The sequence below is a fragment of the Ovis aries genome, chromosome 4 (genome assembly GCF_016772045.2).
Source record: "Ovis aries strain OAR_USU_Benz2616 breed Rambouillet chromosome 4, ARS-UI_Ramb_v3.0, whole genome shotgun sequence".
NCBI lineage: Eukaryota > Metazoa > Chordata > Mammalia > Artiodactyla > Bovidae > Ovis > Ovis aries.
In genome coordinates, this window is record NC_056057.1 from 95,564,960 (window position 1) to 95,581,523 (window position 16,564).

The following is a 16,564-nucleotide window of genomic DNA, read 5'->3' on the forward strand; positions in this document are numbered from 1 at the left end:
TAGAAGTGTTCCTAGAATTTTTGTTTGTTAGATCCGGGTATAGTATTTCAATCTAACAGAAGTTTATGAATTACGGTACTTTGTGATTAATTTTTAATCTGTAAAAATTTTAGCCTCTTTTATTTTTACTATTTCTAAGGAAGGATAGTATCATTTATGAACACTGGTTTCATGGCTACCTTTTGGAACAGTTTAGTTACAGCTCCCCCTGTGCTCCCTCCCTCCTCTGAAGACAAAACTACTCATCCAACGAGCCCAATTTTTTTCAGTAAAGTAGTACTTGAATAACTAATAATATAAACTGAAATGACAAAGAATAGCTTAAGATTTGAAGATTTCTCTCAGTGTGCTGTGATTATTTTTATAGAATAAAATAAATCTATGATAGGCCTACCTTTTGCTACATGTGTTAGAGGGGTAATGTCAGAAGAGCAAAGAGACTAAAGTGAAAGCAAACAGAAAAATGAAGCATGGCAAGGGAAATGAGTATGTTTTAATGACCAATAGAAATGGCAAGCAACGAAAAGGCGAGAACCAGCAATTTTCATTCATTTACCATTTATTTATAGAGTTGGCTTATAAGCAGATACATGTGAAAATGGGAGCATTTAAAATAAATAAGGAATGTGGTTAAAAGACAGCAGATATAACATCTGATGTCTGGGGGAACAAATAGATGCTTTTGCCTCAATATTGTTAGCTCCCTAAAGATACATTTCCTTTGCCTGTATCTGGGAAGTTCACTAGAAACCAGCAAGCAGTCAACAGCTGCTTGCACGCTGCTTGAAGGCCCAAAAAGAGTCAGAGTGAGCTGCAAGTTGCCAGCACAGTTGCTCTTCACAGTGTTTGACTCCCAAAACCTAACGGATGGAAAGTATTAACAGTTACTCCAGTAGTTGGGAATGGCTTGCCATGGTTTTATTCTTAATTAAGTGGCAGTATAATGATGCAGTTAGCTTTCTCTATCCATGAGTTCCACATCCATGGATTCAGCCAACCTCGGATCAAAAATATTTGGGGAAAATAAAAAGTTCGAAATAGCAAACACTGAATCTGCTTCACTCTGGCAACTATTTACAGATAATTTACATTGTAAAACTACTTACATAGCATTTACATTGTATTAGGTATTATCAATCTAGAGAGGATTTGAAGTATACAGGAAGATGTGTGAGTAGGTTGTATGCCTACTTAAGCCTTAACCATTTTATAGAATAAGGGAGTTGAACATCCTTGGATTTTGGTATCTGTAAGGGGTCCTGGAACCAATCCCCAGTTGATATTGAGGAATGACTATATAATGGAGAATCTTGGGAGAGGAGAGTAACTTGTTTAAGGAGTTGGGAGAGTGTACCTTTGGTTGAGAATTACTGCCTCAGTATTCATTCATTCATTTAACAAGTATTTATCAAGTGCCTCTATTACACATACTTTTTTCAGGTGCCAAGTTGAATTGTGGTTATGAGCATTATTGACTGCATGGGTTTGAATCCCGGAGTTTTTACTTACTTACTTAGCTAAGTGACCTTGGGCAAATTACTTAATCTCTCTGTGTCTTAGTTTCCTCATCTGTAAATTTGGGATCATAATTTTTGTCTGTCTCTGAGTTGTGGTAAGGACTAAATGAGTTCTTGGAAGAGTATTTTTATTAAGGAATACAGTTGTTTTCACACACACACACACACACAGACATATATACACACACATAATGCATGACTAAACCGGAACACAGCACAGGATAGCACTGTAACTCATAGTTTGGTTTGTATTAATTTATACACTGCTTTGTTTCAAAAAGGATTTGAGGCAGAACCAAAGCCTCCTAAGAAATACTCTGTACCCAGGCAGCACAGCAGAATCGATACACGTTCAGATCTTATTTTGAAAGGCAAAGACAGATGTTTAAAATTGAATGTATGTACATGCTGGGAATAGAGTGTATACTCAGTAAATGTCATTTCTGTTACGTTTAAAAGGAAGTAATTTACTTAACAAGTTGGTCACTGTCAGCCCAAAGTGTACCACGGCACAGGTAGACATAGTTCTGTGAGTACCTTAGGAGTAGAGTGCAGGCTGAACTTTAGCTCCCATTTATCCACTTGGCATGGAGTTCTCATGCAGTAAGCAGTCTGCACAACCATGCAGTGATTCTGAATACTGTATTAATTTGCTTCTCTTTTGAAATTCGTTATAAATATTGAATTGTATGAGGCAGTAGGACCATATCATCTAAACTAGAATTCTTAGATCGAGTTCTCTGTCAATAGTTCTGATTGTTAAAATATTCATTCTTGTTTCTGATATGTCATTTTGAATGCAGTCTGCTCCATATCAACATAGTTAGGTTTTTCTTCTTCATTCTGGTTTTTATTTTTCATACTTTTTACCTTGGAATATTGTAAATTTGCATGCAGTTGTAAGGAATAATTCAGAGAGATCCATATACCCTTCATCCAGTTTCCCAGATGATAATATCTTGTTGCTATCACATAGTAACACAACCAGGAAATTGACATTGATACCATCAACTCACTTCACTCAGATTTCCTTAGTTTTACATGCACTAATTCATGTGTGTGTCTATGCACGTGCTTTGAGTTCTGTGTAATTTTGTCACGTGTGGATTTTCATGGCCACCTAGTCAAGATACGGCACAGATCCATTTACAAGGGCCCCTCATGTACAGGCACAGCCACCTTTCCTGGCAAACCTCTGGCACCCACTAGTCTGTCCTCCATCTCTGTATAGTTTCATCATTTCAGTTATGTTATAGAAGTGGAATCATGTAACCTTTTTTTTTCCCATGTATCCTTTTGATGCTGGCTTTTTTTATTCAGCATAATTCCCTTGAGAGCCATCCAAGTTGTTGCCCCCATCAATAGTTGATTGGTACTGAGTAGTCTGCCATGGTATAGACAGAACCACAGTTTGTTTACCCATTCTGATTCATTGGAAAGTTGGTCAGGTTTTGATCTGTGAACATTTATGGACAAGTTTTTGTGTAAGCGTAAGTTATTTTTTTTCTCCCAGTTTGCTTGGTGTTTAATTTTATCAAATGCTTTTTCTGCATTTATTGAGATGATTGTATAGTTTTTCCTCTTTATTCTGTTTTTGTGGTAAATTATACTGATTTTTGAATTTTTTATCGGTCTCACATTTTGGGGACAAATTTCACTTAGTCATGATGTGTTATCCTCTGTATGTAATTTTGATTTGATAATATTTTGTTTAGAATTTTTGTGCCTGTGTTTCTAAAAGATGTTGACCTTAATGATTCTTAATATCTTTATCAGACTTTGATATGAGGGTTCTACTAGTCTCATAAATGAGATTCTCTATTCTCTATACGCATTTGTGTCTGCCTTAAATGTTTGGAATGAAGCCATCTTAAAATTTTTACATAATACTTAAGTTTATATTTTTCATCAATATCTATATTAGTCACCCTCTGTATCTTTTTTTTTTTAACCATTCATGAACTTACCCTTCTCCCAACCCTTCTTTTTACCCTTACAGTTATTTCTGTCAGTATCACCTGAGAGTATACTTTTGAATGTTAGTAAGCTTTTGTTTTACTAAAACACTTATTTAGTAAGTCAGTACTTCTCTGCTTACTCTTTTCTTTTACTTTGATGATTATTACTGAATTTTTAAAAAATTCTAGATATATATCTTTGAGTAATTCTTTCACTAGAACTCTTGAGAGAAGCAAAAATTTTGTGTCTTTGTGCATTCAAAAATGTCTTGGGAGGGACTTCCCTGGTGGTCCTTAAACCTCCATGTTTCCTCTGCATGTGTTATGGGTCTGATCCCTGGTTGGGGAACTAAGATCCCACAAGATATGTGGTACAGCCAAAAAAAATAATAAAAAAATTTTAAGAATGTCTTAATTTCACTCTCACAATTGAGTGAGAGTTTGAGTTGATACAGATTTCTAGTTTTGAAAGTATATCTAGTTGTCCCAGGACCATTTGTTGAAAAGATCATGCTTTTCTCATTGAGTAATCTTGTCACCCTTGTCAAGTCAATTGACCAGATGTATATGGATTTACTTGTAGACTCTTTTAATTCTGTCCCATTAATACACATGTCTATCCTTATGCCAGTACTACAGTTTTGAATACTATGTCTTTGCAGTAAGCTTTGACTCCAGGAAGTATGTCTGCCAGTTCATTTCTTTTTCAAGATTGTTTTGGTTTTATGAGTTCCTTGTGTTTCCATATGAAGTTTCATATTAGCTTGTCTGTTTCTGCAAAAAAAAGCAGGTGGAATTTTTATAATAATTGCTCAATTTCCTTTTATATCTTATTAAAATGCTTCCCACCTCTTTTTGCTTCTATACTGTATTCAGGTGAATTTCTTTGGCTCCATCTTTTAAACTAGTAACTTAATTTGTTCTTTTTTTTATCCTTAATTAATTTTTTTGTTAGTTAAATGATCAAAATTTAATTTCTAAAAGTTCCAATTTATCTCTTCTTAAATAAATGTATTGCTGTCTGATATATCTCAGGATAGTAATTTTACCTAATCTAAGGTCTTACTCTGTTTAATTTGTTAGCTCTTTCTTTGGGTGTGAGTTCTTTTTGTAACATTAATACCTTTTTCATGTTTGAGTCTTGGTTTTGTGCTCACTCATCTTTCTTTGAGAGTCCTTGTTAGCCTTCCTGTGAATGTTACATCTGTTCACTGCAGCGAGTCTCCACTGACTGTGGGTAGAGATGGAATACACAATTGCCAGTCTTCTCCAATGTCTGTCCCCTTTTTCCTAGGATTTAATATCCACCCAGAGCTCTGTCCTGTCTTTTTGATCCAAGTGTTTGCATACTCATTGTTCCTACCTGGGGAGTGACACCTTTCTAGTTTGATGCCATTGTTCTCATCTGGAAGCAACGACTCCTAACCAGTTATGCTGAAATTCTGTAAATTATTTCTGTTCTTTCTGCTTTCACCTTTGGGCTTATTTAGTTAACTCTGAGGGCTGTTCAGATCACTTGCAATAGCCCTCTACTCTGGGTGTGTAGGACTGTGATAAACCTCCTTTAAGCTGATTCTATCCCTTTTTCATTTTTCAGTGATTGACTAAGACCATTTCTTGTTCTTTTTTGATTATGTATTTTTTTAAATGGCTTTTGTGTTATTTGTGAGGTTTTGGGGAGAGGGGAGTTGCTTGCAATGTGCTCAGCCTACTGTCTTGATTATTGATGACTACATCATATTTATTGTACAATAAATAAACAGGAAAAACTTAAAAGCTAGCCAAAAATAAAATCTTGATGAAATGATTGGAAAATTATGGTTTTTGTTTTGAAGAGTAGAAGCAATCACAAATGAAGATTGACACTCATATATATAAAAATTAAAGCTTCAATGAACAAAATTTCAGGAATATGTTTACTTGAAATCGGAAAGATATATTTGGTATGTTGCTGACTTCTCATTTTATCTGCTCTTTGGCTAAAGGAAGAAAACAAGGCTTCTGAAGTTAGTGCCTACTTCGCCTGAATAACCCTCTGCAGAGTCAATATTAGCCTGTACCTTTGACAGACTTATGTTGGTTGCTGACAGAGAAGCACGCCAAAGATGTATGACAAATTCTGAAAAAACATCAAAAAGAATTTTTGATTACAACTTTGGTTCAGTAATTTTCAGTATTACTCCCTCACTGTTATCTAAATTTGTTTTATATTTTTCCACTATAAAATAATGTATGTCTTAGAAGTTTGGGATAATACAAAAGGAGTGATAATCCTCAACCTGAATCATAACCACTGTTAGCACTTTGATATGTTTCTTTATGGTATTTTCTTACTGCTTCAGAAAAAATTAGTAATATGGTATTGTTTTTCTTCTAGTCCAAAAGTAATACCTACTCAATGAGAAAGCTTGGAAAATAGAGACAGCACTAGGAAAAGAAAACAAAATTGCTCTTAATAACTGCCCAAAGATAACCACAATTAAAATCTGATGTATATCCTGCCTGAATTTTTCATGACTATATATACTTTTTTCTTTGTTAATATGGTATAATACGCTACTGCTATTTTGTACCTGTACCTTTCATTTGCGATATATTGTGAATGTCTTCTCATGTTAGTAAATACTCTTGTATGTATTTTTTAGTGGTGCGTAGAATGTGAATATATTTAAGTATGTTTACTTAGCATACTTACTTAACCATCTCCCTATGATTGGAATCTGAAAGTGTTTCAGATTTTTTACCATTATAAATAATACCGTAGTATCTTTGTCCATACATCTTTCCATGCATATATAATTGTTTCTTTAGGAATAAATTCCTAGAAGTGGAATAGCTGGGTCAAAGGGTATGTACATTTCAATGCTTTTGATACATAAAGATGTCAAATTTTAAGCTAATCACTTGTTACATTTTGTCTCGTATTGCTATCTAATTGTTTTATGTGTTTGTCTTGTCTCCCTAATTAGAATATAAGCTCCTTGAGGGCAAGGGAAGTTTCTTATGCATCTTATGTATCCTTTGATAGTGTGGTTTTACAATGTTGGACTTATGAGTGATCGACAAGTATTGTATTGATTTAAAGCTGTGGTTCTCCAATCTTTGGATGCCATAAACCTATAACTTTAAAAATATGTATCTATTTGGGGATACAAACAGGCTTGCAAAATTTCTGTTTTTCCAAGAAAGAATATTAAAAAACAAAATCAGCTACCATTTTTTATCACCTTCATCTCACAAAAGAATATTTAATAACAAGTTGCTAATTTCTGAAAAAAGGATAGATTTTTAAATGGAACATTTTAGCATTTAAAAAACTCACTGCCTTGTCCATATTTTTCTTATTTTGTGTTGTTCTGGTAAATCTTTACCTTAGCCCAGCAGTGGTCCATAGGCCAACATTTGGGAACTACTGATTTAAAAGACTTAGAGGATTAACAGATAAACTCTGCAAAATAAATAATTATTTCCTTTGCCCACACGTCTGTTTCCTCCACAATATTAAGTATATATGTACAGGTAATGCCATTTCATTACGCAGAATTTGTATATCTCTACATACAAGTGCTGCATCTAAGATATTTCCAGCTGCCAAAATAAAAAACTATATGCTTTCTAAGGAATTTGAGACAGGTTAAGTGTGATGAGGTAGAAAGAAGGCATGTATTAAGAGTCAGACTGCCCAGGCTTGACTCCTGGCTTTGGCATTAAGTCACTTATTGTTGTTTTTTTTTTTAGCTTCCTTACTTATAAATTAAAATGATAATGTCTACCTTGAAGTGTTTTTATTGCCCCTGTTATAGCAGTTACCTCACTGTAATGTAATTATTTGTTTAGGCATCTGCCTTCCTCAGAAGACCCTGAGTTCTTGAGGCTAGGAGTCATAGCCTCCTCTGGCTGCTGTGGAGCCTAGCCTGGGGCTCACAGCAGAGCAGGTGCTTAATGAAATGACTGTTGAATCCGTACAGGCTTATTGTGGGGATCAAATGAGATAACATGTATAGGAGCTCTTTGTAAACTTTAAATTCAATACTAATGTTAATTGTTTTTATTGCCTATAAGAGCTATCTTTGGGACCTATCAAAACTTTGAGAAGAGACAAAATTATCCCATTAACACTTTGCATTTTCTTCTATATTATAAGAAAACAAGTTTTAATCGGGATTAATGTGCAGTTAATTTGCTTCCTGTGAAGATAGAAAATTTTCCTTATTTTTCTCCCCCCACAGTGGAATGGTCAAATGTTAAATGTTTGTTTTATTCGTTTGCTATCATAAAATTTTAATTTAGCGAGTTCAGCTTATTTCATATTTAAAGAATGATGCCCATTGCTTTATCCTGTTAACCATAAAACTGATAAAAGAATTACCAAACCCAGAAGAGAACAGGAGCCTACGTTATATCAAATTAGTTTTAGTAAGAGCTCCCTTTTTAACATTAACTGACTTTTAAAAATGTCATCGTTTCTGATCTGTTTATAAAGCTCCTGGTAAATTTTTGCCACAAGATGGCATTGGTGATTATTGAATGCATGTTCTATTGAGCCAGAATTTTGAAAAATGGTGCACATAATTGTTCATATTCTTTTTGGGATGAATTGAAAACCTTCATCACTGCTTATATATTAATTTGATTTTGTTTTGACTTCCAAAACAGGGTTAAATGCTACTTTACATCATTTCTTTGTATTCAAGTATTGTTTTGTTTCCTGTTTTTCTGTCTTTTTAACTACAGTTGCTATGTATTATTTGCCATGTGTTATATGTGTCTGACTTATTGCTGATAATTGTGGTAACAGGTAAGAAGAAAATACGATGGGACCCAGTTAGGAGGCGCTTCATTCAGTCCTGTCCCATCATAAGGATCCCTAACAGGTTTTTGAGAGGTGGGTGATAACTAGCAAGAGATATGTGCTTCGTATGGGTTAAAGGGAGCTTTGAATTTTTTAAACTCAAAACTCTGATTTTTAAAAATTGTCTGAACAGCTAAAATTGGATTAAGGAAAGTCTAGAATTTTAATTTTAAACCTGTATTTCATATTGAGCACTGTTGGAATTGTAATTATAAGTTTTGGGAAGTTAGAATCACTTCATGTGTATTAGATGGTAGAAATAAAATCATCTCACTGATATCAGTGTTATTCCCCTGTAAATATATTAAAAAGAACTTTGAATAATTTATAAAATAAGGGTATGGGAAATACTTTTCTAAATATGATTTTAAGGAAGAAATACAATTTATATGACTGTTAATTTGTATGTCAGAAGCCATTAATAAAAAGATAAAAGGGGGAAATATTTGTAACAAATGGTTAGTATCATGAATATATAAAGAGCTCTTACAAATCAATAGTTTAAAAACAAATACCCATTGGAAAAATAGGCAAAAGAACATGAACAATTAATAAAAAATAATAAAAAGCTCAATAAATATGAGCAGATGTTTCACTATTGTTATAAACATAACTGAAATAATAAGATTTTTTGCCTGTTAGGTCAGCGAAGACTAAAAATAAAAGTACTCAGTGTTGCAATGGTATGGGGAAATCCAAACTCATATACTGAAGGAAGTACAAATTTAACACCGCCTTTCTGGATTTAATTTGGCAGTATGTATCAAAAGCCTTAAAAATGTTCACATCCTTTGACCTAGTAACCTTACTTTTAGGTTTCATTCTTTCTGGTTTTTTTTTTTCAATAAAACATATTCCTGCTGAAAAAAAGAAAATCTCAGAAGAGGGTTGAAAACTCTGGTTCACACTGTTTTTCTAGATATAACAAAATTCTCAGACAAACATTCTTAATATTATAATTTAGACCTTATTTAAAAGCCAATTTATCTAGTTTTGACTAAAGAGGTTATTTTTAAAAAAAGTCTAGAAAAAAGTCCTGCGGCAGCTAAAGATGTTTCCTGTTTCTAGTGCCTAATCTATTTTTAGCAGCCAAGCTCCAGATCATGAAAAAATAAATAGGTCAAGATAAGATACGGAGGGTGCTATGCTACCTTTTTTAAGAATTCTCTTTTTCTTTTCTTTTGTTTTTTGGCTGCACTGCATGGCTTGTGGGATTTTAGTTCCCCGACCAGGGATTGAACCTGGGCCATGGAAGTGAAGGCACCTAGTCATAACCACTGGACCACCAGGGAATTCCTGCTATGCTATCTTCTAGCAAAAATAATTGTATTAATAGAAACTAAGAAGTAATTTTAGTGTTATGTGACCCCAAAAAACCCACAAAAAACCATTGTGTACATGTGGCCAAGCAGTACATCTAATTCTATAACATAATTTTTCTTTTTCCTATTTAAAAGATTAAAATGCTAATTTATTGATTTATAATGAGAAAGCTAACTTGGGCTGACTAAACTTAAGTATAATTAAGCAATTATGTAATTAGGATATAAAATTCAATATAATATTAATTTTGTACAAATATAAACATAAAAAAACAGAGGAAATGGTGAAATAACATTTTGTCTGGTTGGCGGGATTTTATTTTCTTTCGTATATTCTCTCTTTTCCAATGTTTTAATCACAGAAAAAAGAGATTAGTACAGGTAAGTTTCATACCTTTGGTTATTTTTGTAAGCCGTAAATTGCCTCAAAAAATGGCTGAGGAAGATGGACTGACTGTGCTGAGAAGATTGAGGGGACTAAACTCAGCACCAGCAACATCAGGACCCCCCAGTGGCCGCCCCTGACGCAGGGCCTTGTCTTATTTCTCACCTTTGACCTGTTTGTAGTGTTTGATCTGTTGACCACCTGCACCTTCTTAAATTTTTCTCTCTTTTTGGGGTTATACTTTGATGTACAATCTGAGATGTTTTCTTCCAACCTCTTTGATTGTTCATTCCGTTTCCTATACTAGCTTCTTCTCTTCCTGCTCACTAAAGATCGGTATTACTCCAACGTTCTGTCCTCTCCATTATCTCCTTCTGTTATCTCATCAGATTTCACAGACTTAACTAACCTTGTTCGTTCATTCATGCTTTCATTCTTTCAGTATTTTTTGATTGCCTCCTGGGTAACAGGTTCTGTGCTATCTCAGTCATCTAGATACTAGAGAATCAGGTAAAGACATAATTACAGAATAATTTGAACGTGTAATTCTTTGTGGTAAATGTCCTGATGAGGTAGTATGGTGTGGGAGCGCAAGAAGAGGTACCTGACTGAACATGTGGGAAGGACAGAGGAAGGGAAGTCATCAGGATGCCTTTTCAGAAGAGATACACGAGCAGTCTGAGTAGGTGTTAACAGGGCAGGGTTGGAACATCTCACCTCATGGGGACCAAGCAGCTTGAGTAGAGGCAGTTAGGCAGAACAGAGTACGGTCTTTCAGAGGAACTGTAGGAAGTTGAGCAGAGTGGGAAAGAGTGTGGATAGAAGCTGGAGAGGGTCCAGATCAAGTTGGGCACCGTCCCTGAGGAGTTTTTAGGATCAGTTTATTTAACTAGCAAAGAGATTTAATTGGAAGATCAGTTACAAGGTTGCTAGAGTTATCAAGGTGAGAAATGATGGAGATTTCAACTAAGGTAGTTATATATAGTAGGACTAGAGAGTAGGTAATGGATTTAAAATGTAATGAAGTGGAATTAGATGAGCTTTAGTGACCACTTGAAGAGGAGGAGGGAAAAGCCAAGAAAGCGTCAGCTTTCTGTGTGGACCATTTTCTCTTTACCAGGTGTTGTATTAGATGGATGGAAGGGCAGGTTGAGGGAAAGGATAATAAATTCAGTTTAAACTTCCCAAACCAATAAAAGCATGTCCTTGGACACTCAGTCTAAGAGTTATTTCTAGGGAAACCTCTTTGGAAGCCTGCCTCTTTGTTTTGATTGCACCCTCTGTGTAGCTGCCTGTATCATAATACTGATCACACTGAGTTACAGTCATGTGTTTACTTGTTTTGTGCCTGCCGTAGACTGTAAGCTCTGTAAGGGCAGGGACAGTGGAACACTGCCTTTCATTTCTTTATCTTCAGTTTGTAGCACAGTGCATGTGGTAGGTGTATCACGTGTATTTGAGTTGAATTTGTTATTTGTAAAGCTGCTGTCAAGAGAATAGGATGGGACTAAAATTTTAGTACATTTTTTACTTCCTTCTGGTGATAGTGACAGCAAACTAATGAGTTGCTGAGAATATGAAAATGCAGTTTAGTGTTTCCTTAGTTTTTTTTTTTTTTTTTTAAGTTATCTATACTCTTGAAATTGCCACTTTTAAGCCTCTCATTTTGGGACTCCTACACATTACCTCTTTTGATTCTGATGAAACAGTTTTATGGTACTCATTTTCTGTCACTAGATTCCTTCACTAGATCCTGTATCTTTTCTAAAAGATATTTTCTACCCATGTAAAAAGTAGTGTGAAAACAATATCAGTGTAGTGAAGACTGTGTTTTCATTGCAAAATGATGGTCTGATTATACCCATGTCCTCTCCCATACTTCTGACATATTACTGAAAATTATAAAACAGACATATAAAAAAGAATGAATCATAATTGTATTGAAAAACAGTAAAGGGAGGCTTTGAAGCCAGATTACTCTTGTCTGAATCCAGGCTCTGGCTTTTACCAACTGTGTGACTTTGGGCAAGTTGCTTATTCTTTCTTCTTTTTTTAACCTCAATTTCCTCATCTGCAAAATTAGGATGATGATAATGATACCAGCTTCCTAGGGTTGCTGTGAGTATCAAGAGAGGTAATATGTGCAAAGCACTCAAGAGCTTTTACGTTCAGCCAGTATCGACTTAATGGTAGCTGCTGTCATTCTTGCTATTGTTATAATACCAGAAAATTGGTGGAATTTCAGGGTAATAGAAAACAGTTGGAATTATAATGATTGAGAAACCAGAACAGAATAAAATGTAACCCCAAGTAGGTACTCCTGCTGCATGCTGAAAGAGAATTGCTTAATGGAACTTCTTTCCTGAAACTCTAAGCCTAGAACCAGCAGGTGTAGGAGGAAGGAGAAGGTTGGGGGAAAATGGAACATCAGGGCAAATAATTAAGAGACTGCCTTCAAAACTTTTATTTCCTCTACTTCTTCTCTCCCTCCCTGGCAATGGCTTTGTTATTGTTGTTGTTTAGTCACATAACTAAACATAACTCTTTGCCACCCCGTGGACTATAGCCTGCCAGGTTCTTCTGTCCATGGGATTTCCCAAGAAAAAAATACTGGAGTGGGTTGCCATTTCCTTTTCCAGGGGACCTTCCCCACCCTGGGATCAAACCGGCACCTCCTGCATTGGCAGGCAGATTCTTTACCATTGAGCCAGCGAGGAAGAGCAGTGGCTTTTGCTCTGAGGACAGTTCTTCAAGCAAAGTAGGGGGTTTGTTGGAGAGGGGATTGAGCAGACAGTGGACCTGGGATTGGAGAGTGTGAACGCAAAGCAGAGCTTTAGGTAGTGGATCTCCACAACAGATTGGATGAGGTGGATGGAATGTGGGAGAAGAAAGTGAGCACCACTGAAGACTGAGGTATGTTAAATGACTGTACCATCAAAATATTTTGGAAAAACTGTTTTTTTTTCCTCCACTTCTAAAGAGAAACCTGTCTGTGAGTATACCACGTACCTGCAGAGACCCACAGTCAAACATCTCCCATTTGGAAGTTTGGAGACAGAGTAATACAACTGTAGAAGAAATCTGTTATTTTGAAGAGCAGACTCATTGGAAAAGACCCTGATGCTGAGAAAGATGTAGAAGGCAAAAGGAGAAGGGGGTGGCAGAGGATGAGATGGGTAGATAGCATCACCAACTCAATGGACATGAATTTGAGCAAACTCTGGGAAATAGTAGAGGGCAGAGGAACCTGGAGCGCTGCTGAACCTGGGATGCTCAGTTGGGTCACAAAGAGTCAGACACTACTGAGCGACTGGACAACAACAAAACCTGAAAAAAGATTAGTAAGCTGAATAAATGAAACAGCTGACTGTGGAAATAGAGATACCAAGGAAACAGAATGGAACTTGAGGAAGTTCTGATCACAGCAAGTTCCCTCAGAATCAAGAGAAAATTGGGTTTACAAATAAAAATATAACTGCTGTGCAGAAAAAAAGGAGTGGTTAAAGATTTAGCTCCAATTGAAATTTGATTGCTGAAATAAAATGCAGTTAGTTAAATAGTACACAGCTGCTGCTGCTGCTAAGTCACTTCAGTTGTGTCTGACTCTGTGTGACCCCATAGACGGCAGCCCACCAGGCTCCCCCGTCCCTGGGATTCTCCAGGCAAGAACACTGGAGTGGGTTGCCATTTCTTTCTCCAATGCATGAAACTGAAAAGTGAAAGTGAGGTCGTTCAGTTGTGTCCAACTCAAATAGTACACAGACTTAAGACCAATTTTTACAAAACTAAAGTAGGGGAAATTTACAGACCGTAAAGCAACAGGACAAAAAGAGAAAGTACATGAGGAAAATTATGCTATTAGGATAGATCTAAGTGATCCAGTATTCATTTTATAGAGGTACATATGGAAAGACAGTGAAAGAGAAAATATAAAGAATTAAAGAATATTTCCCTATGCTGAAGAAAGACTGAATCTTCAAGTATAAAGAGCCTACCAGGGAACAAGCTAGAGAAATGTAAAAGCGAAAAGCATCTATCTGTACATTACTGAGCTACTTATGATTCCAAAGATGGAAAACAGGCTACATAGAAAGACTTAAGATTAAGAATCAGACTGGTTTGGGATATAATATAGTTTTCTAGAAAATTAGTGCCTTCAGTGTTCTGAGGGAAAATTATTTTGAACACAGAACTGTACCCAGCCTCACTAATATTTGAATGTTTAAATAGGGGTCAAAATACTCTGAAAGTATGGGAAACACCTTTTTTGAGAAAATTACTTGAAGAGGTATTCCCAGTAAAATGGAAAACAAATCCAAGAAAGGGGAAGATTTGGGCACAAGAAGTGGTGATGTGCAAAAAACACAGTAAAACTTTAGAGTTACATTGAAATACAGGGACTGTGAAACCTGGTATAATTGATAACAAAAGATTTCTAAATATACAGAATAATAAAAAATATATATGCATGTGTATGTATGTATGTGTGTGTGTGTGTGTATATATATATGAAATATTCTCTAACATTTCAGATGATTTAAATAAACTAGGGAGAAAGTAAAACTGTACTAAAGATCTTATAATTTTTTGTTTTAGGATTTATAGGTATAATGTATGCTTATTAAAATTTAATATGGAAATATATAGGGTGAAAAATGAATGTCCGTATCTCAAGCATATATAACAAATTTGTACAAATCAATCAGAAAAAGACATCTCAGTACAAGAATGTATAAAAGGCTGGAGCAGGCACTTCCTGAAAGGATTAATCCAGTTGGCCAGTAAACAAGAAAAGGTGCTCTACCTCATTAGTAATGAGATAAATGCATATTAAAACCATGGTGAATTAGGTCTACAAGAATGCTAAATTTAAAAGACTGAAGACATTAATACTAAATAATTTGTAAACAGGCCTTATCTAGTAAAGATTTTCGTAGCTTATGACTTCAGAAATTCCATTTCTACATTTACAGCCAACAAATATAGATCTCTATACACCTGAAAACATGTACGGAAGTGTTTATAGCAACATTAAGAACCACTGATTTGAACAAGCCAAATGTCCATTCACGCAACATAGACTGGGTAAATTGTGGTATGTATTCATACAAAGACATACACTATTTGGCAGTGGAAATGAACAGACCACCTCTAAGCCCAGCAACATGGATGTATCTCAGAAACACAATAGTGAATGAAAGATCCCAGAAAGAAAACATGCTGTATTATTCTATACAAATACACATTAAAACTAGGCCAAAATAAACAGGACTGTTTAGAGGTTCATACTTAGGTATAATCAGGCTGTTAAAAGAAAGCAAGTTTTATGATTGCTGTAAAATGTTAGGAAATAGATTTTCTCTAAAAGTGAAGCCAGTGGGATGGAGAGAGTTGTAATCAAAAGGGGCAGGTAAGGGGGGCATCTGTGTGCTGGCAATATTCTATTTTTGGACCTAGATGATGGTTCCATGTTACCTTTCTGATAAATTTGTTAAACTATACATTTATAATTATGTATGTCTTATATTTGACATGTCTATACATGTCTTTTATTTCTCAATAAAAGAACTTAAAAAAGCAAGATGCCATTTCACATCTTTACTCCTCACCTTATTCCCCTTCCCAGAAGTAACCACCGTTAATAGCCAAGTTTCTTTCCAGGCCTCGTTTACTCTTAGTATTGTTATAGAAATACAAACTCATGGGTTTTTAAAGAATATTAGGGGGTAATAGTATGTAGCTCAACTGAGGAAAAAAGAAACCTTGATTATTTCAGTAAGATTAGGTAAGTGGGAAAATGGAACAGTAAGAAAGAATGACAGATTTTTAAAAAACTGTGTGTATATATATATATGTATGTATATATGTATATAAGATGGCAGGGGTAATATAAAGAAAATCAAGATCAAATTGGGTTTATCTGTGGAACATAGTACTTTAAAAGGTTAAAAGAAACAATTTGATTTTTCTGTTAATCAACACATTTAATAAAATTTGATACTCTGTATTCATTTTATTAAAATCCATCAAACTATACTCTCATGATATCTGCCCTTTTCTATATATACATTTTAATAATGACTATTTTAAATCATACTCATTCCTGGTTATGATATCTGCCCTTTTCTATATATACATTTTAATAAGACTTTTAAATCAAAAAAATCTGTAGACATCCAGGAATAAAAGAAAGTTTGTTTTATTGATAGACTATATAAGAAACCAATTGCAAATTTCATATATAATGGTGAAACATTACCAGTATCCTCTGAAAAAGTGAAAACCAAGACAGAAGTGCCCATTGTCATCTCCACCATTCAACCTTGTTCTGAAGGTTTCAGCCAATACAATAAAAGATGGAGGGAAAAAAAGGTATGTATATTAGAAAGAGCTGCAAATTGCCATTAATAACAGGATGATTATCTACTATAAAATTCAAGATAATTAATGATAACTAATACTAGAATTTAGAAAATTAGTTAGATAAAATTTAGACTTTAAAGATGAATTACTTTCTTGTATATTAACAA

General features: G+C 34.9%; 1 protein-coding gene across 3 annotated transcripts in view; it reads left to right on the forward strand.

Annotated features, from left to right (window-relative positions):
* KLHDC10 (kelch domain containing 10) overlaps nt 1–16,564 on the forward strand; it is a 61,389-nt gene that overhangs the window by 23,838 nt on the left and 20,987 nt on the right. The window contains exon 2 of one of the 3 annotated variants that reach the window (XM_015095384.4): nt 8,274–8,360. The exons of 1 other annotated variant lie outside the window; for it this stretch is intronic. In XM_015095384.4, the coding sequence (XP_014950870.2) occupies nt 8,274–8,360 (87 nt within the window). Of the gene's footprint in view, nt 1–8,273; nt 16,407–16,564 lie in introns of those variants that run through there. One more of the 3 variants, XM_042248827.2, reaches the window with a different exon arrangement.